Genomic DNA, 25,043 nt, shown 5'->3' on the forward strand with positions numbered 1-25,043 from the left:
ATAAATGTACATACTGTATATATATATATATATATATATATATATATATATATATATATATATATATATATATATATATTTATATATATATATATATATATATATATTATGTACATTTATGTCCTTTATAGCATGTTTTTGTTGTTGTTTGCATTTAGTCAGGGGTATGAATAAATATGGAGGAATCTGTATGTGTATGTGTGGATGCCCTGAATTGGTGTGAACTCAACATTATGATGATTCTGATACTTAACCCCTCTCCATACAAAAAAAATCCACTTAAAGAGCATAATTTAGCTGCTCTGACTTTCATCCCGATTCCTCTGACCTTGCAAGACATTACGATTAATTAATTTACATCTTGGCATGTTTGTTTTATTTCAGCTGCGGAGGAAACCTTCCCCCCCAGATGAACCTCCTTTGGGCCTCAGTGCCTGAGGATTCCTCCGAGATTAGAGTGGTGATGCATATTCAACAGATAACAACCACAGATACCGGAGCCACTGACTCCACAGGGTCCAAATAGAGTGAACCCACATCTCCAAACGTACGCTTAAAAGTCCGGACGTGCGGACGGTTCACCAAACGGCGAAATGCAGCACCGCGGCACACGGTCATTACTGTCCATTAGAGAGCCTTCCAGTGCTAAAAAGAACAAAGCAACCTGCACATTTACTTAATGGAATCAGCATTTTTTTTCTGCTCTTTTCAGCCGACCTACACAGTTCAAAGTCATTACTCACTTGAACATAATTACTCCGATTGCGCTATAAAAGGTGTAAAAAGAACAAGTGAAAAAAAAAAACATTTATGTGATCTGCATTTTCAGCAATCACTCAAACAGGGGCCTTTTGGACTTTAAAGCCACAGCAAATGTATAGCACAGACCTGTCTCTTTAATCAGTGCAGACCACGTGCATCTGATTCCCTTTATTGACAGAGAACGGTTTTAATTATACTGTTGAGTAAGCACAGTGCAGGGCTGGAACCCTGCTAGGCTAAACTAATGCTTATGATTTCTGCACAGCCATAATGCAAATGCGCTTGGCAGAATTCCTCTGCAGAGAAGGCATTACATCTAATCACTATTGTGCTCTGCTCTTAACTGACTTAGGCAAGTGATTCACGACATTTTCAGATTCTTAAACAGCCATTTTCCTTAATTCATGCAATCGTCAAACTTGTGATGATGTGTGAGGATGAAAAAAAGGCCATACTTGCTTAGACCAGTCCCTCAGGGTTAAGGGCAAAGTTGTGTGGCGGTTAGACGGTGTGTTTGAAGTGGTGTTGTGCACACACCTGCGATCTGAACCGAGCCGTCCTCCCCCAGCAGAATGTTCCCGGCTTTCACGTCCCTGAGGTCACACATGGAGAAAAGCACATGAAGGCCTGGCGTCCCTCTCTCTGTCCCAAACTGAGAGCTGCGGCATTGATTGCCACTGTATATGTTAATTAGCTTTTAGTTTGCTATCATTAGCACTGCTGTGCCCGGGGGCGCTGCTGTTGCTGCTGTGGCAGGATTTGTCCTTGACATCAGGGAGATTTTTACCGAGGTATAGCTGCTGTACCCTGTGGAAGTCCGCTCATTAAGTTACTCTAAATCAAATTAACTCATAAAAGAGAGGGTGCTTTCTTAAGTATATTGGGGCAATATATTAAAGTATCACCGTGATATATTCACACATTAATTTCATGCTGAATAATTTATCACCTCATTCCAGATAATGGTAATATAACCACTATGAGTTGTACTAATATCAGTAACTGTTGGTGATATGATGTCACCGCTGGCAGATTTATGAGATGTGGAAACACAGAGGACCCCAGTGATTTAAGAGGAAGGGGCCGACGGCCATAATAACTGCATAATGTCCTTACCTGTGGATCTGCCCATTTCTGTGCAGGTAATCCAAACCTTCCAGCACTTCTTTTAAAATGGTGGCTATTATGGGCTCATCCAGAACTCCGTTCTTGTGCTCCCCTCGGCTGAATGTGTGCTTTATTACGTCCAGCATTGACCCTTATGAAAGTCAAAGAGAGAAATAATGAGTAGGAACCAGGAGAGCTGGAGAGAGCCAAAGAACACACTGAACTCAATTAACCATTCCGTATCTGTGCAGCTTCATCGGAACACATTATTCTTGACCAGCACACTATTATTATTATATGAGAAACACATTATTGTATGAGAACAGCCAAGCTGCTATGCACCAGACCATCTAACAGGATATCAGGTCATAATGAAATGTCACAACCCCCATGCTTCACAGTATTGTCCAAGTGCTGTTTAGATATTAAGGTCATTTTTTCACTTCACAAGTCGTGTTTGAAAAATCTTTGTACGTGTATACATTGTTTTTTATGAAAACAGCGTGAGCAGAACACATGCTGGCTAAATCTTACCTCCACTCAGAAGTTTCATGACCAACCAAAGCTCATCTTTTACTACGAATGAGGTGTAGTACGTGACCACATTGGGATGGTTGCATTGGCTCATTGCTTGAATCTCTTTCTGTCATAAGAGAGAGGAAGGGTTTTAAACAGACATAATGTTAATTGTCATCTGATGACTCTCAGACAACATGTTTCAATATTGTGGAAAACATTTTTGTCCCACACGGCTCTGAGAATTAGCCGCCAATTATTTGTCGATAAAAATGAGAAGACAGCAGTTAGGAGCTAACTGTCAGTCAATTGTTTTCATCAAGAAACACTCACTGTGAGCAAAAGGCCTAACACAAAAATGATTAACAAATCAGAGAGGTATTTGCGCTTCCTATTCACCCATGATTCACGCTCAGAGAGCCCAAGGACCCGGTCTGAAACAGAGCGGATCGATAGGAGCAGCTCAATCAAGCGCGTGGGAGAGGGAACGGGCAGAGAGAGGCCCCCGGGGCGGGGAGCAGGGCCCGTATTTAGCGGCGTCCTCACCAGCAGCTCGTCCATACTGGTCTGGCATTTCTCCAAGTTGATCCTCTTTATGGCCACGCGCTCCTGCCTGGGTAAGCACAGGGCTGCCTGCACTACCGCCGAGGCCCCACTGCCTGCAATCACAGACACACAAACACAGTGTGACACAGGCAAGCACACTGTGCATCACAGTGTGACACAAGCAGGAAAACTGTGCGTCACAGTGTGACACAAGCAGGAAACTTCTGTGTCACAGTGTGATACAGGCGGGCAAACTGTGCCTCACAGTGTGATACAGGTGGGCAAACTGTGCCTCACAGTGTGACACAAGCAGGCAAACTGCGTCACTGTGTGACACAGGCAGGAAAACTCTGTGCCTCACAGTGTGATACAGGCGGGCAAACTGTGCTTCACAGTGTGATACAGGTGGGCAAATTGTGTCAAAGAGCAATGCTGGGTCACAGGTCACAGCTCAGGAGAGGGTCCTATCCCGGGACCCACCCTACCCTCCCACACCTGTACATCTCCCTGCGTAATGACTAAGAGGGGAGATCTACGGAGTAAAAAGTGTTTCAGATAGCAGGTGATTTTCATAAGCAATAAAAACAGTCACATTGTACATTACATTACAGCCGTTTAGCAGATGCTCTTATCCAGAGCGACTTACATAGGTTAAAATTTCATCCATTCATACAGCTGGATATATACTGAGGCAATTGTGGGGTAAATACCATGTCCAAGGGTACAACAGCAGTGCGCCAGCAGGGAATCGAGCCAACAACCTTTTGGTTATGAGCCCTGCTCCTTACCACAACACCACACTGCTGCCTACACAAAACTATTATGCGGCTTCCTGTCTTGTTTATGACATTAATAATTCTTCCTTTGCTGTTAAGCCACAGAATTGAGTAAAGAACGCAACTGGCCAAATGTGCTACATTTTGTCAACATCACATACCCATACACTCAGGCCGAGGCGTACCGTAACAAACAAATGACACGTGTACAAACACGTCCACCTAAAGAAAAGGTACGCCTATATTTAATGTTTGGCTGCTTCAATGGTAATTCAGCCCGCAGATGTTAGGATGAAGATGGTGGCGCGTGTTGATTGGTGTGGACGGCTCTAATTGGCTGCGATCGGAGTGTTATTGTACAGAGGTAGACAACACCGTGTTGTCAGCAGCCACACACGACACACTGTGCCAACTGCTGGAGACAGATAAGGGAGGGGGAGGGGGGGACTGACGAAAAGGACAGGGAGCAGAGGACTACCTTGCAGTGCATATCTGAAGTACTAACCCTTATCAGTGCTGATAGAGCTTCAGCTGCCATCTTAACTATTCTCAGAGTACATTCATGTCTCTAGCAAAAGGAAACGTGTATTTGAGCGTTTGCACTTTTGCCAGTGAGTCTTAAACTGGGTCTTCATTGCCTGAAGAGAAACCATTCCGGATGAAACTGTCAAACTTCCTCTTTGTCCACGCTGTAGCTGGCGGCAGCAAAGACTGTGATCATGTGAGGTATATGCTGAGGTCAGACATGGAAAGAGATCCTGTTAATGTTTAGGAATAAGTGTTTTTAATTTTAGTGTTGTTAGGTTTGGATGAGGGTGGCCAAACCCTCATCCCTCATGAGAACATCTCATTTTTCAAATTTTCCCTCAGTTCGCTGACAGCAAAGGTGAAACACGTCTGACACCCTTTTCCACGGATATAGTCTGAGATAGGTAACTGAAAATAACTGCGCACTTTCCAGTTATAAGGGAAACGTATTATCTTTGAAATTATCAATTATGACGTTTTATCCTGAGTGAAATTAATAGAACGCTATACACGGTTCTACCAGCAGAGGGAGGAACGAGCGTCAATGAAAGACGGTAGAGGCGCAAAAGACAGATCAGTGATGTGACCAATGAGTTGATTGTGAATTTTATCCGTATTCAGTGACATATTATTATCATCATAATGTAAAAACGAGTATTTTAAAGAGCTGTCTCAAATAATAACACTAATGAAGACATTCTTCAATGAAACAGAAACACCATACGATTAACAAGGTATTTGAAGCGCTGTCGTTTTAAGAAATATAGTGGCCAGTAGCAACAAAAAGTTAGGATATATAGATGACCATTTTCAAATCCAGTTGAAATCTCATAAGCTTGCCAGTACTGCACACAATTTAAATATCATTTGAAAGATCATCCGGCCATGGCTGCTATCTATGGTACCTATTAAACAGATGGAGTTAAATAATAATAACTCTCATATCTAGACAACAAAGGTATGGGGAATTCATAGCAATTATCGTCATAAAAAATAAATCGTTGTCAATTTATTTTGATCCAATGAAATATAGCATTACACGGGCTACGGCGAAGAGTGCACAAAGTTCAAAGTGAACGGCTCATTCCGAGCCGCTGTTTCTGTGAATGAATGAGTTGTGGTGTACCTCTATACCTACGATGTGTCTTATTAAAATATCAATATTTCTCGTTGCCAGTAGGTCCGATGGGTGGAACAGCTATAAAGACGATAAGTGGACACGTGTCATAGAGCAGCATCATTCGGCTACATTAGATCCATAATCTCCAATATTAATAGGCTACTGCAACGTGAACAAAACCACTTTTTTCTAAAATGACAGTTCCGACTCCAAGCAATGTCACAGCTAAATGCAAATATTTCTGACGACATCACGAAAACGAACGCGTTGTTCCCTGTAAGCAGTAAAATGTTGCGTTTTCTTACATCCGCATTGCAAAGCAATAGAGAAGAGCACCGGCTGTTGCAAAAGGAAACGCCGGTAGGCCCTCGCTGTCCTCTACACTGTTGATAATCACCGGACTTCAGAAGAAAAACGTAAAACAGATCGCTTCGGCATGGTGAGAACAAGCTTACCGATAACCTCCTGGAGTTCGTAGGACTCTCTGGTAATTGGCCAGCTCGTCGTTGGCACTGGTTGCGGATTTTGGACGTGAACCGGAGATTCGCTGTGTTCCGCCATGATGCTGCTGTTCGTTCCGCTACTTAACGACCTCAGACTGTAAAATTTCCTTTCACCTCCTCACTAGTGTCAGCTGCTGCGAGTGATCACTACCGCCCGCGATGAAAACATCCGGAAAAAACTGTCGCATGGTACATTCGCAACAATGGCAACGGCATCGCGCCCTGCGCTGCAAATAACTTTGCAAATGCATATTTCAGTCACAATTTTTATTATTGTCAACGCAATTTTTAATGAATTTAAAGGTCGTGGCATTTGCGTTAATACATCGCCCCCTATTATTAATAACATTTAAGGGAGTTTGTAGTTAATATATTTTATTGCACAAGCGCTGTTGGGAAATGTAATATTTATGAAACTAAGATGAATAATCCTGTTTGGTTGAAAGGAATTGTAGCCTACTGTATTGGAAGTAAGATTATATCTGAATGGAAAGCAAAGGCTGAAATAAATTCAAACAAGGGGCACAATATTGTAATTAACTGAACAATAAAATTACCATGTTACTGTTCATACATGCGATTTTTATCATTTCATTGATTGTATAACGAAGAGCTCATTTTACAACGGACAGTTAAGTTCAACGCCACATTAATCTTCGCTTACCGTTATTTTCGTTAAGGGAAAGGTTGCGAAATGGTAAAGCACAAAAATGTGTACAATTCCGCGTCGTAACACAATTTCCCACTAGAGGGCGATGTAACATTAAAACAGAAATAGTCTGCTAGTCATTAGTGTGAGTAAAAATTAAGCGACTTAAAACATTCATTAGATGTACAGTAGATATTTTCTATTATTCACATCAGTCATGATTTAGAGCATAGTAGGCTAACGCATTAATGTCATGTTATATGGAAGCATTATTTTTCCAACACCTACTGTACTGACATTATCCCATTTGGTGTGTGAATGTGTTCTGTTTGCTTCTCAGTCATATGCAGTCATGTAAATGTAAAGTCATGTAAATAGGTATAGATAGATGCTAATTATACAGAGGACCATTTTAGGTCTTGTGGACTTAGGCCTACCGTGTGGTGAAAAGTATTGTATGCACTATAAGGGGATGCGGTATGTTCAGCAATATCCATAGTATTAATATAACGAAATACATGCCTAAATAATATTTGACTGATTTGGCTGTTTATTCATTTATCTGAAATTTACATATTTACAATTTATGGCAATTACAAAGGGCACACACACATACAATCCCATGATCGTAACAGGCATGTGGTGGCAGCCAGCATAAGTTAAAAATAATTCACATTATCCACTGAATAACCTCCACTTGCCTTCACAACGGTATGTAAGGAATCTGGTGTGTCTCCGAAATTTCTGAAACTTATATTAATTATCTTCAACAATACAAACTGCGAGCAACACTACATAAGTTTGTTGAACATAATACCACAACCCTCCTTGGCTATAAATTATTTTAAATTATAATGATTAATCGGTGCACCAGAAAGCCATATGTTGCATTCATGAATGATGCAGGTACGCAGTTTTGTTCGATTTAAATGATTACGTAAATATAATATAATATGTGAAGATGCTTAAGACAGCGGCACCGCTGAAACGATGTGTGCGCGTGTGTGTTTGCATGCGTGTGTGTGACAGCTCCGAGCACCAATCGCCTGCGCAGGAGCGGATGGCGTCTGGTCGAGTCCACTTCCCCATCGCTCTGGAAAGGAGCCTGGACAGCAAAAAAAAAAAAAAAATCATCGGGCGGCGCAAGAGCAGATCCCGTCAGGCAGACAGACCTGCAAAAATCAGCCGTCAGAGATCAGCGCAACTTCGCATCGGCCATTGAGAGGGGTTTGACGATACTAACGTTAGTCAAAGGCGACAGGACCTAAAATACACAAAGGGAAATGGCAGGTATTTTGGTTTGGTTTTGGAACGAGAGATTTTGGCTCCCTCATAACGTAACCTGGGCTGACTTAAAAAACACTGATGAGGCAACCTTCCCGCAAGCCGAGGATCTGTATCTAGCCTTTCCTTTGGCAGTCTGCATCTTTATGATTCGGCTCGTTTTCGAAAGGTGAGTCTGTGCAACTTGCTGTCACCACACGTATTCACATAGCCCACGACGCAGCTAAACATGGAAGAGGTTTCTTCTAGCAACTGCCGTCTGCTTTTATTTGCTTCAAAAATAGCACAAAGTAGGTTTTCGTGTTAGAAAGTGTTGCCTCATTTAGAGAGCATGTTCACACAATGACAAACAAACCACGTTGATGTTACAGTGTTTATCAAACATGAATAGCCAGATCTTTCAGTTTTGAAATGGCAGTTAATAACACGCCGATTTTAGCGGACGACGCAGGTATAGTTGCATGTGCTTTGTTTTAACATTCTTATCGGAATTTATTTACTCCTCAATGATGCCCAGATGGCCTAGCATCCTGATCGTGAGTTGTATCTGTCACTGGGAGGCGAAAGCACGTTATCCATTTCAACCTTTTCTGCAAGAACATACTTTTACCTTCTTTATGCCCCTCGTGTTTCAAAACTGTGCTTTGCGGGTACACACTGGTATTGAAGGTTTTCGTGAAACAATGCCTGCCTGCACAAAGAAACGCAGCTAAACGTGTTAGTCATGCTCACAGTGGTTCTTGCTTCCGCTAAAACACATGGTTAAGCGTGCATAAGAGTGGGCAGTGTGCTCTTTAAAATACGTGCCGGGATTCGCGTTTTAGATTTGCGGTACCGGTTCAGTTCTTGTTAGCTTTGTCGGCCTGTGTTTGTGTATCCCTAAATGGTGTCATACGCCCCGGATCGGTTTCTCAGTGCAGTTTATAAACGGTGCTGTTTCTTCAGATGTCCAATGTTTCATCAGAGACAGATGTCCATTCATTGCTGTCACAAAGCCTTTTCGTCGCGTTATGACTGGCCCTCCGTACTGACGGCAGAGTCGGTGTTGCCTTGTCTTCCCGTTGTTTGCCGCTTCAAATTGTTACAACAGTACTTTTATTGTGACAATAAAAAGTAACTTGTATAACGTCAAAATCTTGGCTATTGCCCAGGGGGAACTAATAAACATAAATTATCATATGAGGAGCTATCAAATAATATCCCGCTGCCAATTTTACGCGTCTTGAAAATGAAAGACGACCCCTTTGGCAATTCTTTTTGATTGGTGGTGATTCCTGGCACTTTCCAGCAGACACTCGTTGATAGTTGCTCCTAAATCTCACGTGTCCATTTTTCCCCCTTTTTTTCTTTTCACTTCATTTGAAAAGCTTTTGTCCTTTAAAAAGTTAGTGCATTTGGAAAGTCTCTCTTTTTTGGATGAAAGAGCAGTAGGCTATTTAATTAAGATACGGATTGCAAACCAGACAGCCCCTGGTATTACTCCAAGGAGTCACTGTATGTCCATAGCTTTTGTTTATTTTTTCTAGGATGTCATAAGTGGTAATACCTCATTTTAAGTTATCTTGTTTTTGCCAGGAAATGGTTTTTCTGTAAATTCTTATCTTTCTCAAACAATGTGAACCCAAGTCACTGCTATACAGAGCTTTCTATCCTAACAGTTTTGGGCCTTTAGCTTAGCAGAAGGCCTTATTCAGGGCAAGTTGCATCAGACATTTTAACCATTTAATGAACTGTATATTGACTGAAGTAACTAAAGTGAGGTAAAGTACCTTGCCTGAGGTTTCAGCTCAGGTTTGAAACCTACAGCGGCTTGAAGGACAGCATTCTAACCAACACTCCACACCGCTGCCCTAGTTTAGACAGAGCGGGCCAATCAATACAGTAATGTTCATCCCTTTGTTAATGACAAGGTGCGGCTTTTTTCTGCTAATGATAAAAGCATGTGTTTCATTTCCCAAAAGAAAAATCAGCCTCGGCGGCAAGAGATTTCAGAGGGTGCTTCTCTGTAACCGTGTTTCAGGCAGAGGGTGAGGATCGCCTGAGAGGAAACTGTTTGGAGTTGTGCCATCGGTAATGACACATGAGACATGGTATTCTCTCTGAAGGTTCAGCAATTGTATATAGCAAAGCAACACAGCACAGGAACACAGCACAATTTGTAAATAGCACATTTATTTGAAATGCACAGCACCCCATAAAAATAATCTGTGTCCTGCAATAACAGGATCACAATTGACTGAATTTTTCTGTAAACAATGTTTTACCAAAGTTAAGTGTATAGATAACATAGATTGAATGATGTTAAATGTATAGTCAAAATGAAATAAAAACATTAACACTAAACTTGTGAACTCATGTTGACTGGGGAGTTCAGGTCTTTGTGTTTTTTGTCCCTGAAAGCCTGAAAGGGGATGGATAAATGCACCTCTTCTGATCAGTTACCTGTTCTGCTCAGAAATTTTCACAATGTTTCACACCTTATTATTCTTGTATTTGTACAGTATCTGTAGAGTAATTTATGCAGTCTATGGCTCACTGAACAATGTAATGCAAACAAGTTGCCGGGGTCTGAATACCCACGAGTGGTCAGCCCAGCCAATCTGCTCAAAGCAGCTGTTGGCCTCCTGTTGCCCGGGATAAAATAAAGTTGCCTGCGTGGCCAGGCCTCAAGAGCGTCCAGAAATAGCAGGCACTGGAGACAGGAGCTCTGAAGACCGAGACACTTCAAGAGGCCAAGTAGCTGAGAGCCTCACATCCCTGCCCAAGGGGTGAGTCTGTGCGGCATTCGGCAGCAGAGACCATTGTTTGTTTAGCGAGGCATTAGAACCGTATGTTTGCTCTCAGTATCTGGCTCTCGCTGGTGTTTGACTGAAGTCAGTGATCATGTTTGCAGGCCTAATACACGCCCGTACGGTTTCCTTGCGTATCCCACCACGTCTCTGTGAGCCCAGTCTTGTTTCCTCTACACTGCAGAAGCTGCTGATCCGTGAGGTATCCAGAACGTTGTCATTCAAGGCTCTGTGTTGCCTCTGCTTGCTCCTCTTCGGCGATGTTAAATCCCCCAAGGAACGCAATAGGCATGTTTGAACCGCACAGGTGAAACAGCTGGGCAGCTGGGAGATTATGCTCCAGGTACATGTTTCAAAAGTGATCTAATCCCCTCTCTCTCTGTCTGTCTGTCTCTCTCAGCCTTTCTCCACCCCCCTTCCCCCCTTCTAATGATACATAATACAACTGCAGGTATAAGTGATCATGTGGGAGCTAGAGGATAGAACAGTCACTGTCCCTGACACCATTCTGATATTCTGGGACATGAGTTGCTGTACATGTTTTGACCTGTTTTTATGTACATGGAGGTAAACTCTGTACAGGTGCCTCAGAGCCTGCTCACCATGCAAGCATGCAGAGAGGGTTATAAAGCTGGCATGTGCTGCTTTCAAAATCATGAGCGCTTTTAAGAAAATCTCTTATCAGACACAAAGGGAAGCACTTGAGTCTCACCCCCAAATTTAAAGTAGCAGCCCTTAGGTGTTAACCCCATCAGTTCAAACCACATACTGGTGTCCTGTTCAGGATGTGTCCTTTCATATATTTTCACTGGAGATCACAGGAAAAAGTTGTCAGACTGTGCTGTCAAGACTGAAAAAGCCTTTTAGTAAGAGTTATGAGGTCGGGGTTGAGGTTTGTACGAGCTGGAAACTTTTGCAGAGAGTGAGCAACGAGTATCTGTCTCTCTCACACACACAACCACACTTCACACGCTCTCTCGCTCTCTCTCTCTCTCTCTCTCACACACACACACACACACACATGCACACAGAAGCACACAAACACACACAGACAAACATAAACCATACTTCACACACAAACACATAACACATAGAAGGTGTATTAAGCGTCAAGGAGATGTACGAAACCATCTGGTATGTATATATTTAGTAATTCCTTGGAATTTCTGACTGAGGAGCATTTTGGTGGTTGTCGTCTGCAACGATTTAGAGAAGGATGCTAGCCCCTGGAAAGAAATGCATTATTTCAGTGGTGAAACCTTATCCTCCTCACAGACTGCATGAGCTGGAATGTACAAAGGCAATACATATTTTAACATAATGTACAGAACTGGTAGGATTTTGTTGATTGGTTCTTCAAGACAGAACTGCATGCTCCCATTCTCCTCACCGCAGTATATACTGTATGTCATTTTGGCCGTGATCATGGATTTTTTAACTTACGTCCTGATGGTCCTTGTGTTTACTTCAATTCCTGCCATTAAACATGCCTATACAGTGTGTACCTCTGAGGATTGTTGGCTATATTTGAGTGGTGCAAAAAGGTAGAAATTTTGTGTATTAGGTAAACACGTGAAAGGTGGGAATTACGCCAACTATCTTAACTTTAATTGGCTTTCATTAACAATGTTATTTTTTAACACAACAGTTTTAGTGAACTTGAACTACATTGAAAGAGGCTCAGATTGGATCAGGCTAAATTTAAATAAAAATAAATTTGAACAATTAATCCCAGTTTTCATAATCCAGAACATTTACAGTAATTGAGCATCCTTACCTGCCAATGTTGATATGGTGATAAATGCCAATTTTGGCCTGATAGATCAGCATAGGTCAACCTGTAGAACATACCCAGCGCACAGTAGATTCCCTTTCACTACAGATTATTCTTCATTCATTTATTGCACTAAAGTAATTATATTGGGGATGAAAAGGATTTAGTAATGACTTTACACAGGTATTTGATGTTTCAGTGTTTGCCGTCTCATTTCAGAGTGCTTATTCCACTGTGAAGGGGGAGTGATGCAGACCGCTCACAAAGTGTAATGACCAAGTCTTCATTTATTGGTTTTTTTGCTCTTTTTATATGCATGCACCCTAACCTGGGAATTCCCAGCTGTGCACATTAGCCTTGTTTTAGCAGCTACTGCTCTGGTGCCGGTGTAGCTGAAGCTCAGCAGCCCTCTGATTCACTCACATGCAGCCAGCGGTCTTTAAATCCGCTCTCACTGATGCTTAAAGGCATTGCAATTTATTCTGATTTAAATGTCAAAATAGAGGCCTGCATGCTGGAATCAAACACAAGTCACATCAGCGCTTTAAATTCTTGTCTATTTGCATTTGTTTATTCTTTTTTGTGCTTTCAGGTGAAGATTGATGCTGCTCACTGAATGTTAGTGGTTGTTTAGAAGCAGACGTTTGAGATGTAATGAGTTTACTCTGTGGTTTTAGGGAAATGGCAGTGCAGAGACTTGCACCTGGTCAATGCTCTCTCTGTCAAAATAATGAATAGCAACGACAGGGTAATGGGCACAGTATACCTCCTTCTCCCCAGTCAGACCTGTTCAGTTGTGGGATTTATATCTGTATAATAGTGGAAGATTCCTAAAAACTGAAATCAATGAAATCACAATATCAAAATTCTTCACACTGATATTTGTATTTTTGAAGTTTATATTGACAGTCTCATCCCTTTGTTCACTTTAGTGGTTTAGTTAAGTAATCTGACAGCCAAACTGAAGCGAACCTCATCAACCAATCCACTACAGTTCTTCAGTATTAGATATCACAAAAACATATGCAGGTATTTGTCAATGTGCTGCAGGCCTCAGTGAGAGTTTATCACTACATACAGTACATGTACATGCTGTCCAAGAGTAATGACTGTTGGACTGCTGTTAAACCTGACAAAAGGTTTTCTCAGTTACCACATAGTGATTGAGGGGCTGTTGTTAATACATGGTCTGACACTGTTGCTCATTCAGAATGAATGGATATACTTCTGTTCTCTTGTGCTGGATGTCGCTCTGGATAAGAGCATCTGTTAAGTGAATGTAATGTAATGTAATCAAATGAATTATTACATGAAATCCTCATGCAATTGGAAAATATTGTAACACTCATTATCTGATCATTCAACAGTGTCTTATCTTGTCTTATGCCATTCTAGAGAAAATTAATATTGATGCAAACCATTGTGCATACAGTAGTTTGATATATATGGAAATAGTTCATGTTGATATGTGGTGCATTCAGTGGTCATGCTCCCCTTATCAGGAAAGCTGCTCAGGTTTTTTTTTTTTTCCGGCATCAGCTGTGTGATATGTCAGAGGAGATTTATAGAGCAAAAATGTGAAACGTGAAGATGGAAGTCTTCATTTGGGAATGAAAAAGGGGTCTCACTCAAATGGACAACATGTCTGTGACGTGGGGGGGGCAGCGGCTTGATAGAAAGAAGGAACCTTCCATCTGTACAGTTTCGTTGTCACTTCCCCCTCCCTTCGCCGTGTCAGTGCTGGAGATATTGCACACATGAAAAGATGTGCATTTAAGTTGAATGAAGCAAAACCCTTTTCCCATTCATCCCCCCTGAGTAGACATTTTAATCATTTTTACTGTTTAAAAAGGAACACAGTAAATTTAGAAATGACTCATGCTACATTTTAATCTGTTGTTTGCAGCTAACCATTTGGTGTGTGGGACCAAATCCATTTTCATTTGCCTTGCAAAAGCTATTAGTGTACTGATGACCCTTTCCCATAACCATGCAGTGCACGATATCTGTCAACCTGAAACAGTTCCCGCTCTGGTATTTAATATTTCTGAAGTATTCTTTACAGTATCATACAGAAGTGTATTAATAGACGAATGATATATCAATATAGTTAAGTGAAATGGAACATGATGTAATGTTGCATGACATATACTGCAGTTTCTGGAGTGCTTTTGATGGTGAATAATAAGGCTTGAGCAACTTAATGTTAATTACTACATGTGTTATACATTAATGATAAGGTGATTTGAGTGCCACTGTTCATGTTAAAATGCAAACAAAATAACCTTACTCTGCATGGAAATTTGTTTGAAATGTTTCCATTTAATCAAACATTGGCTTGTGTTTTAAGGGTCTGGTGAACATTAATCCTCTGGGTAAATGACTAAGGCAAGCGTAGTTATATTTGTGCTTTGAAAATATGGGCTGAAACATGCACGTATATGTAAAAATCATTTTTAGCTCATTTGCATATTAATTCATTGTTTTTTTTCTCTTTCCCAAACATTTTTATTGAAAACAATCCTTCTTCATGGATGTATTTAATGAAATGAATGTGATGTTCTTATCTTGCTGTCAGGATAATGTCATTAAGATTTGAAAGAGGGTTAAGGTTTCAGTGATGTCTAGTCACAGGCAGATACTTAAGAGAATATGAGTCATGAAGCAGCATGCACAAAGCTCTAGCTCGAACAGAACATGTTCGGATCTGTGAAACTAGGTGCCACAGCCATCCTAATTCGTCATGATGTAACACCTTGGAGTAAAACCAAGAATGTCTCTGCACGAAAATGGGAGACACTTTGTGAACGAAAGATTTGCTACATACCTGAAGCAATGGTGTCAAGACATTCTACAGCATGTAGTGATCCCCATGTTGTTGCTTGCAGGGTTATTGCGCGACCATGTGCCTTGGGTTTAAAGATACAGGCAAATGGGCCGCAGAAAGCCCAGCCCAATGCTATCCTTGAGAAGGTCTTCACTGCCATCACCAAGGTAAGGCCAATGTTTGTCATCCTCTATCACTATCGTCCTGAGCTATATTCGTGCACACTTAATTTCACAAGCGTTATGAGGTTGAGAATTTATTTGTGTAAACTGTTACTCATCTGAGTTTGAATTATAGCCCAACTAAAACACAATCTCACAGATCTCTGAAATTGCATGCCTTGAATGTAACAGTCCTAGATCTTCTCACATTTATCTTCAGCTTGGTCTGCTGATGCACCACGGTTATTTTTAGCATGAGAGAAAGACAGGTTTCCTTGTCAAACCCTAACAAATTTACATACATAACAGCTTTGCAGAATGTACTTTTGGAGAGAATCACAATGTCAGCGGAGGAGATGGACCTAGCCGTATCAAGATACATTACACCCTACCTGTGTGTTACCTTTCCGGCTTCTGCCTTCAGAAGGCAGAATGTACAGTCCCTGTCATGTGTACACAGTGTCACCTGTGTTTAACCACTGTTTCCCAAGCCATTAGGACTTCCCTTTCCTGTACGAGAGCGTTCGCATGTCAGTCTGCATTTGGTGCAAAGATGGTGGTCTGCTTGAGAGACGTGTCCATCTCGTTTTGTCTCCTCCAGCACCCGGATGAAAAGAGGTTAGAGGGCCTCTCCAAACAGCTGGACTGGGATGTGCGGACCATCCAGCGCTGGTTCCGACAGCGCCGGAACCAGGAGAAGCCTAGCACCCTGACCCGTTTCTGCGAGAGCATGTAAGCGAGCCAGAAGCTTCCGCAATACTTTCAGCAGTTACTGCTGTGCGTTCAAGCGTCCATACACCCAGAAGCCGGCGTGATAACCAGCTTGTGTCATTCAGACAGGGCTGGGAGGAGTCTGGCTAAGGCTGATGTTAGAAAACAGTCAGCAACACCAGTACATAAAACTGAATATCTCGATTAGCGAAATAATGGCTGGTGTAAGCTTACCTAGTCACCTCTCTTGTGTCACGTTTAAGGCGTAAGGTTGTATTTTTTTGTTATTTAAATAGTCCATTGGCTTTTAGGCCCACCTTAGTGCTGTCAAATGGATGCAGAGCTATGTCCCACTTGGAGAAACAGGCATCACTTTGCTGTACCAGTGGATTAATATTCCTGTTCTCTAAAAAGTCTCCTCTCTCCATGTCAAACACTGTCATTCCCTTAACTGCACTGACATTTCATTTGAATTACACCCTCACAAATCAGCATCCGCGGACTTCCAGATGATCTGGAAGCCACTGGCAGCGTCAGGTGTTTCACGGGTAATATATTTCATATTTCAGTGCAGATCTCGCAAACGGAACTCATTTCAGCGAACGAGTGGCAGACTGAACTCATGAAGCTGTGAGGAGGTCCCACCATAGCTGCCAGCCATGTTTTTTTTTTTTCCTCTTCTTCCTTTGTGGGAGAGATGCATTTTGTTGACGCGGTGCTATTGCTTCCTGATCTGCCTGGGGTGTCACATGACTGTCAGAGTCCTCACATGTCCCACACCCACAAAGTTAATGTGACAGGGTGGCCGGCAGGGTGAGTGGGGGGTGTGGCTCACTCTCACCCCCTGGGGGCGGTGAGGTGAGGGCACACGCCCTGCGAGTCCTCACCACAGGGAGCAGCCCGGTGGCCGGGGTGTTGGGGCGGCCGTTTAGGGAATCACACTGCCGTGTAGGACGCCACGGCCACCTCTTTGTAGAGACAGATGTGATCTGATTTGAGCTAGCGTGCGCATCGCCAATGCAAAGAGCAGAAACCGGTCATGGTTCAACTTTTTCTACCCGTTTCTGGAAAATTCTACTGGGAAACATATATTACATTACATTATTGTCATTTAGCAGACCAACCTATCCAGAGCACTTTGCATGTGGGTTACAGTTTTTATCCATTTACACAGCTGGATATTTACTAAGGCAATTGTGGGTTAAGTACCTTGCCCAAGGGTACAGCAGCAGTACCCCAGCAGGGAATCGAAACAGCAACCTTTCGGTTAAGAACCTTGCTTCTTATCACTATGCCCCACTGCTACCCATTAACACACATTTATCTTTTACTCGGCAATAACTAGCACAAGCATGATTATTCTGTTTCGAAGATGACTGGGCACATCCACAGCACGGACTGGCCTCTGTGCCGATGTTGTCGGTCCGCTTTCTGGGGTGTCTAAAGAGCAGCCGCCACGTTGTCCTCTCCACAGCGATGGAACTGGAAGTGCTGTGGGGTTTACTGCTGCTAGCGGCTGATAACAGGGTGCTGCGTCAGGCACTTTTGGGAAGTGTTCAGGTTTGCCGATCTGTGGTCCCTTTTAGCTACAGTAAAAGCGAGGTTTTGCGGACGCTTTTAGGCCGGGGTTGGTTCTGGCAAGAGACGTCTTTGCAGCCTTTTGTGTTCCTGTGAGGTTTAGCGAGCCTGTCTGCTCTCTACTCCGCAGTGACATGAGCGCCTCGTTTCACCAGCGCTGCACTGGGATGGTGCACTAGGAGCCCGTTCCTCCTCTGCTGCTGGACAGGGTTAGAAACCCCAAACTCAGAGGAGTGTTATCCTTTCCTTTTAAAAGCGTGATGGGTTGGAATATTGTTTCAGTTCAAACAGTAGTAGAGGCTTATGAGCCAAATCACTGGTGACTTTGAGGCGTGGTCAGTAGCATGTCTGGAGATCATTCCTTAAGAAATGTGCTAAATGTGAGATTAATACATGAATGCCTACAAATGTGATGTGAAAAGTTCATTTAACATTGGTAATATTGGGCCTGGCTGAGGATCAAGAGCTAGGAATACCACTCTACACAGAAAAGCAATCATTACATTACATTACATTACATAAATTTAGCAGACGCTCTTATCCAGAGCAACTTCCAGCACAAATTACAAAAGCGTATCCATTCAAGTCGAATGAGCTTCAGATCAAGCTAACAACACTTTCAGACCAGAGAGTGTGAGCATAACACCATTCAAGCCCTAATACATGTATTAGGGCTTGTGTTAACAAGCCCAACATTACATTACATTATATTCATTACATACGTACATTACATAAAAGCCCTATCACTAGGCATATATCAATCACTGATACATGCACCAAATGTAGGAGGTATTCATGGGAGGGTGAGACTTAACCAATCTCAAAATGGGTGGAGTTATGAAATGCTGTCAATGACTGATCTGTATGAACCATGGTTTTTAGCCTTGGAGAATTTTGACTGGTCCATACAAGTCAGTTATCTCCAACCATTTTTGGGTTGAAATCGCACTCTCCCACCACTGGTAAGAGGAATGAGGGAGATCTGTGTGAAGTTGTAGATAAATTGGGAGAACGCTATAGGAGGCCATTTTGGTTGGCGAGTGGAAGTGTCCAGGGAACCCGGAGCCATGACTCCCAGTTCTGCACATACAGTCCACGCAGTGTGAGCCTAACACATGTGCCAAATACGAGCGAAATTCCTCAATGCTGTGAAAAGCTAACGAGGTGAAAAGCGCATTTGGAGCCTGGACCGGGCATGACTAAGGCAAAGTAAAGCATTTTACACACGTCTCCACGCCACCACCAATAAACGTGTGAAATTTGAACAGAGGCGGGCGACGCTGTGAGGCTACACAGGGATGAAAAATGGAAAGGAGGAGAAAGGAAGAAAAAAAAAACTGTTTCGTCTGCAGTATTGTGGTGCAGGTCTATTAACATTTGCACTGTGATAAAAGAGCTTATTCAGAAAAGCCAAATGCAGGAGATATTCCAGTATAGTGAGACACGCGTGGAATGAGTCCACCTGTCACACAGAAAAACAGGCATGCCCCTCTAGTGTGGCCAGTACTCAGAGAGCCTGCACTTAACCAAAGAGGTGATCTTGGTAAACGGGCAATGTGATGACTCTTGAAGTTCTTGAAGTTGTGGGCAGGGAAGAGCACAGTGTGAGGTGATGGGGGCCCTGTTTGCAGGAGGCGTTGTGTCCCAGCTGTCCCCCAGGGGTCCCAACGGCTGCAGAAAACCCCTGGGGGGTGTGACTACAGCAGGCGGGAGCCCTGCAGCAGGCTTCCCATGGAATGTGTGGAACGTTTATGTGAGCGAGTGAGACGTTCGCAGGCCTGGCGGATGAGCTCACGGAACACAGAAAGTCCACATTCTGGAACCCCAGTGTGACTCTGAATAGCGCTGACTAATCGCGCGTGAGTAAGTCGCTTCTAGTGGAGCGTGGGCAGTTTGTGTGATTTTCAGTGCGTGCGTGCGTGCGTGCGTGCGTGTGTGTGTGTCTGTGTGTGTATATGTGTGCACAATACTGCACATAATAGAGATGTGTCAGAGAGGAATAGAGAGGAGAGGAAAGAGCCTTTCAAATGGTGTTCAAACATGTCTCTGACCAAGGCACACTGAAATGTTGTTGATTCATATGGAGTAAACTCCACAAACCTTTCCTCAAGTGCATGGGTCCCATTTTTCACAATAAAAGGTGGTTTTTGGCCATGTGTAATCACATATTAATAGCATTGAATAAACACTGCAACCTTCTGTGCGCGGTGTTGTACCACCCAGTTGCCAAGCAACAAGCACAGCCAGTCGTTAAGTAAATAAAAGTTCTGCTTATTTGTTTAACAATTAATGGAAGGCAAACAGCATATTGCAGTAGCGCGATCACTTTGGCAGAGCTGAGTGGATTTTCCTCACTGTGATGAAAATACAGTTCAAACCAGGGTTTTCCAAGGTGAACGGTAACACTCACCAGTGGGCATTTCAGAATCAATGCCTGTTAGTGAGGTCAGGAGATCCGAAGGGTGCAATGTTAAATCTGCTGTTCCCCGATAAAGCAAAAGGCATTGCCCTTTTATCAAACACATTCACATAATCTCTTCTGATTGCCTAAATATACAAAGAAGGAGATGGATCTGCTTCTTTTCTGCTGTAGTGTGAGACATGGCCATGCTAATGATTTTGTTGTCTAGCATAGAAAAGGGGCAGAGGTAGTGATTCTGTTCGCAACGTGAATCCCATGGTGGGAGTGTCGTGCAGAGGTTTTTACTTTTGAAATATTTCAACCTTACCTGCTGTGCTAAGTTCACAGATATGCAGGTCAGACACTACTCTGTTTCAGCAAAGTAGAGGAGAAGCATTGCATTGTGGTCAATAAATACACTGCGCTGAACAAAGCATCTTGAAGCAAAATGACTGCCATCGCTGTAAAACAGTCAGTTAGTCGGCTAAGTAGGTTACTGAATCCTGCATTAGCTTGAAAGCTAATTAAACACTTGATGGCAGTTCAGTGACAGTTATTTCCATTTGTCTCCCTCTGGCTGCCTTGTGTGAGAGCCTAGGAGAAACACAAAGACTTTGTTGGGGCTGATTCAGATTGGCTGATCTTTAAATGATTGGCTTAGCTTCCTGATTTCTCTGAGTATGTTGCGTGTAGACCAGCCCTTCATAAGTCTCCAACACTTCATTCACTACTTTCAAGAGAAGTTCTGGATGAAAACATGGTTTTTGGCCTAACATTATCATCATGGATTTTTTTGTTGTTGTTATTTTTTATTGCAGTAAAATCTGCATTGTCATGTCAGTGGAGTAAATTATGATTGTAAAACATATACTTTTGGGGAAAAAAAAAAAAAAAAAAAACTGTGCCTATGTTAATGCCGCATAGATCCAAAATACAAGCGTGTTAAATGTGCTGCAGACTACCTCACCTCTTTATGACAACTGTGTTGTCTGCATTTTAATTGCTTCGAAGAGTGCAACGCTGCAAAAAAGGTTTTTATCTCTTGATTGATTTTCATTTAATGTTTACAGGCTGTAGAAGGAGCTGTATTTCGTCCAACATTCCAGACCCCAAGGTCACCTGAAGCCAGATAATACATTTCGCAGCGAAGTAAATTTAAATAATGAACACCATCATTCAAGCCACTCTGCTGATGGGATGTCAGTCTTGCTGAGTGGCTGACATATCTAATAGGCTACCCATTACAGTGCTGCTTTACATTTCAAAGGCATGTTTCTTTATCAGAGTGTATTGGGACAGGTTTGTGTAGCTGCTGAGGAGGATGCTCGTCTGATTTCCTTGTGTTTGACTTGCGAAACCAGGACTTTCTCCTCTCAGCCCAGATTTGATCTTTGAAGTGTCATTAGGCGCAACTGTGTCTCTGCCTAAAAAGCGATGAACAGAGTTAATCTTCCCCGTCAGCTGCAAAGCGAGAGGTGTCTGTCAGTGAGGCCGGCCGTGCAGGAAGGGATATAGCAGGTGTTGCAGCAGCAGAGTGACTCTCAGAGTGTTACAGACGTCCAGCAGCTGATCCCGGGATTGGAGAACAGTCCCCTCCAGCCAGCGGTGTGACTCTACGCTCAGTTCAGATGGATGGGGATGGGGGTATCTCTCATTGCAACAGGTGTTTTAAAGAGAATTGCATCTGGTCTGTGATACTGCTGCGGGCAGTAGGTTCTGTTCTGCCACACACACAGTCTCGCTCGTGCTTTCACTTCTCAGCTCAGACGTGAGCTCGCAGTAATGAATTAAATATCTCGTCACTCGCGGGGCATTTTTCAGAAACTCATTTCTTTTGTACTCGCGAACCGTTTTGTCCGTTGAATCTGAATCACGCATTTGTCTGCTCATAAGTCAGTAATAAGCCTATTGATTCATGGTAAGACCCGGAGTTTTATTTGGCCCCCGGGATTTGTATGGTTACGGGCTCAGAACACCTTAGTCTTCCCATCACAAGGAGGTCTGATCTGACATAAAGTATGGGCTGGATGGGCACTTATTAAGTAGCAGCAGCATCACTTTATAATAGGAATTTATCATCGACGTGGTGGTGAATTTGGAATGCAAGCCTGGCCAGCTGCAGATAACAAGGACAAAGGCTCTGCGGTTGTCCTTGGATGGGGCCCTCACACGAACACACACACACACACAGGCACGCACACACACACACACTCACACACACACGCACACATACACACGCACTCATACACATACATATATACGCATATGCACACACACACGCACACACACACACGCACCCACACACATACGCACACATACACACGCACTCATACATACACACACGCACACACACACATACATATATACGCATATGCACACACACACACACACACGCATCCACACACGCACCCACACACACACACATACACAGATATACACACACATACACACGCATGTGTGTACAGCATGGAATTGAGTGGAATCTGGTTCATTAGAGCCCACATGCTGTCGTCTTGTGATTCTACACAGTAAGTGAATGATTCCTATGGAAATTTGCTACTGACTGACATTGTCCCTTTGTGTCCTTCATAGGTGGAGATTCACGTTTTATCTGTATATATTCACATACGGAGTGCGGTTCCTGAAAAAGGTAAGGGTAGGTTGTCGTTTTCAATCTGAAAAAAATATTCATATATAAAAATATTTCCAGCGGGCTTTGAGCTGTTACGCCGTGTATTTTTGGAAAGTGTTTGTTAAAGTTGCAGGTTATATGTGCAGCTGTCAGGATTACTGCAGCTTGGCAGAAGGCATTGAAAAGATTCTCATCTGGGATGGATTGATTCTGCTTGTCAGAACAGCCTGCGGTTCTGTTTACAGCCAATAGAACATGCAGGCAGTGTGTAATCAAACAGAAACCCTTGTCAGCATCTTCAAGTGCCCCATTGAGGCATCCATATCTCATCTTTAGATTTCAGTGAGGAAGGTATCAAAGAAGCTAATGTTGGCACTTGGCATCAAAGAAGCTAATGTTGCCACTTGGCATATATTGCAATTTTGCTTAAACTTCTGAAGGGCGTGTGTGAATGTCCCAAGTGCAAAGACATATGAACCTGCCACTTGAGGAAGTTAACACTGGGTTTATGGTGGATGGATCTGTGTACAAATAGAGGCCCTGTTGTTGTCCTTGCCGTGCTTCACTATGTCACAGGAGTTTTCATTGCCGAGAGAGTAGATGTATTTGTAATTTGTTCCTCTGTTGTGCAAATATTACATACTCAAAAGAAATGCAGTGCTGCACACACACACATCCTCGCTGTACTCTGTTGCACTGCTGAACAGCTTCTCTCTTCAAGCCAAGGAATTAATGAGAATTAGAAAAAACTCATTGGCAGAAGCGGAAGAAGGTTATGGCAGATGCATCATATCTGAATGGCAGGTACGCCATCTGACGAGTGACTTTACTCCACACCTATGCACCTCTATGTGAGGCGTCCAAGATTGCTTACTGTAATTTGGCTTCATTTTGATACTCATACTGTCATTTTTATGACAGACCTATTTTGAGTGTTTCTGACACAAATAAGCACCCGCTGTGTGTGAGTAGCTCGGCCTTTTTTTTTTTTTGTTCCCTGAGTGTGTGTGTTTTGTGGAGATGCACCTCACAGCGTCGGCTCACACACAGTGGTGCAGCGGGAGGCCGGGGTACAGCAAGATTAGTGTGCTCTGGATCTGCCAAAGAGCTCCACATTTCCTCTGTGATTCATCCCTGGCTGTGTCAGTGTCATCGAGGCCCTCGAGGGAGATGATCTGGATGAATTCGTCATCCCTCTGTGTTTTAGGTCCCTCTTGTGGCAGGAAAAACAAATTTGGGCTACGTCTCTAATGCCTACAGGCTTGTTGATGGGCGTGAAAGGCTTGGTTAATATGACTCTAGCCAGCCCTGAGAGGGATCTGCGGTGATGTGACTGTAAAAATGGTGATGGTCAGTGTCCTTGGTTTCACTGAGAGAGCCTGTTTTTCTGCTGTATTACTGTGTGTCAGAACAAAGAGAACTGTGTGTTTAATGCATGTTGCAGTAATGTGAGGCATCTTTCCAGGCCCATCGACAATAGACTTACTGGAATAACATTTACAGTATTCTGCCTCAGGGAGGTGAAGGTCTTTTCTTTGCCATTTACATGCACCAGTCTTGTTCAGAGGACTATGTTCAGGTTTCCATAGACCCTCATAAGTTTTCTTTAATTTGGGCACCAGTTACCACACTTATGTGGGCACATAATTGCAGTAATCCCATACAAATTAGCAACAGATAGGCTTCAACACCCCTTCTTTATTTTCATTTATCACGTATGCATTTTTACAGTGCAGATGTCATTCCTTGCAGTCCACAGCCTGAGTGCCCCTGCCTGAAAGCAGACATCCAGTGTGTGAAGGGGGAAGAATGGTGGTCATTTCCTCTGGCACCTGAACAGAAAGTTGTCATTGCTCTCAGCTGCTGCCTGACTGTGGCTGCACAGCTGGCTTCTGATTGGCTGTTAGTCAAATGACTGCCCAAGCTGAACAAATGGTTCAGATATCTGCATACTGTGGGGGAAAAACACAGCGCATGACAAAATTTCATCTCTCAGTTCTTAATTTATTGAAACTTTTGGCCTAGTGAGGGATTTTCTCTGACGAGGCTGTGCCCGTCCCCACCCCTGCTCCCCCCTCTCTGTGAAATCCTGTTGACAGACACAATGGAAATATTTCACAGGGATCTCTACATTAATGTTAGTACATTATTTGTCAAACCATCACGTTTGGAACGGCAGACAATGAAGGCCTGCTGCAGTCATGCCAGTGGGTAATCTGTGGCTGGGAACATTGAAATTTCAGCGGCATATATATATTATTTGTTATTATTTTAATATTATTCTGTTGACTGTGTGAAACAATATTGAGATACAATTATGTGTTGACAGAATGTTTTTCATGCCACACAGATCTTTGGAAAATTTGATTTGGATGATAC

The 25,043-nt window shown here is 42.9% G+C and overlaps 2 protein-coding genes across 4 annotated transcripts in view; one reads left to right on the forward strand and one right to left on the reverse strand.

Moving 5' to 3' along the window:
• Nucleotides 1-5,951, reverse strand: part of LOC118785589 (STE20/SPS1-related proline-alanine-rich protein kinase-like) — a 37,465-nt gene extending 31,514 nt beyond the window's left edge. The window contains exons 1-5 of the mRNA XM_036540382.1: nt 5,811-5,951; nt 2,932-3,044; nt 2,404-2,512; nt 1,879-2,020; nt 1,300-1,355 (exon numbers count right to left, since the gene is read on the reverse strand). Coding sequence (XP_036396275.1) covers nt 1,300-1,355; nt 1,879-2,020; nt 2,404-2,512; nt 2,932-3,044; nt 5,811-5,916 — 526 coding nt within the window. The 5' untranslated portion in view covers nt 5,917-5,951. The remainder of the gene's footprint in view (nt 1-1,299; nt 1,356-1,878; nt 2,021-2,403; nt 2,513-2,931; nt 3,045-5,810) is intronic.
• A 1,699-nt stretch (nt 5,952-7,650) lies between these two features.
• The window catches only part of LOC118785588 (ceramide synthase 6-like), a 28,938-nt gene continuing 11,545 nt past the window's right edge, over nt 7,651-25,043 (forward strand). For all 3 annotated transcript variants that reach the window (XR_005005298.1, XM_036540379.1, XM_036540381.1), the window contains exons 1-4: nt 7,651-7,960; nt 15,243-15,348; nt 15,944-16,074; nt 22,625-22,682. Coding sequence is in view for 2 of the 3 variants with exons in the window: in XM_036540379.1 (XP_036396272.1) it covers nt 7,791-7,960; nt 15,243-15,348; nt 15,944-16,074; nt 22,625-22,682 (465 nt within the window). In the remaining variant the exon portion in view is untranslated. The remainder of the gene's footprint in view (nt 7,961-15,242; nt 15,349-15,943; nt 16,075-22,624; nt 22,683-25,043) is intronic.

The sequence above is a fragment of the Megalops cyprinoides genome, chromosome 11 (assembly GCF_013368585.1).
Source record: "Megalops cyprinoides isolate fMegCyp1 chromosome 11, fMegCyp1.pri, whole genome shotgun sequence".
Taxonomy (NCBI): domain Eukaryota; kingdom Metazoa; phylum Chordata; class Actinopteri; order Elopiformes; family Megalopidae; genus Megalops; species Megalops cyprinoides.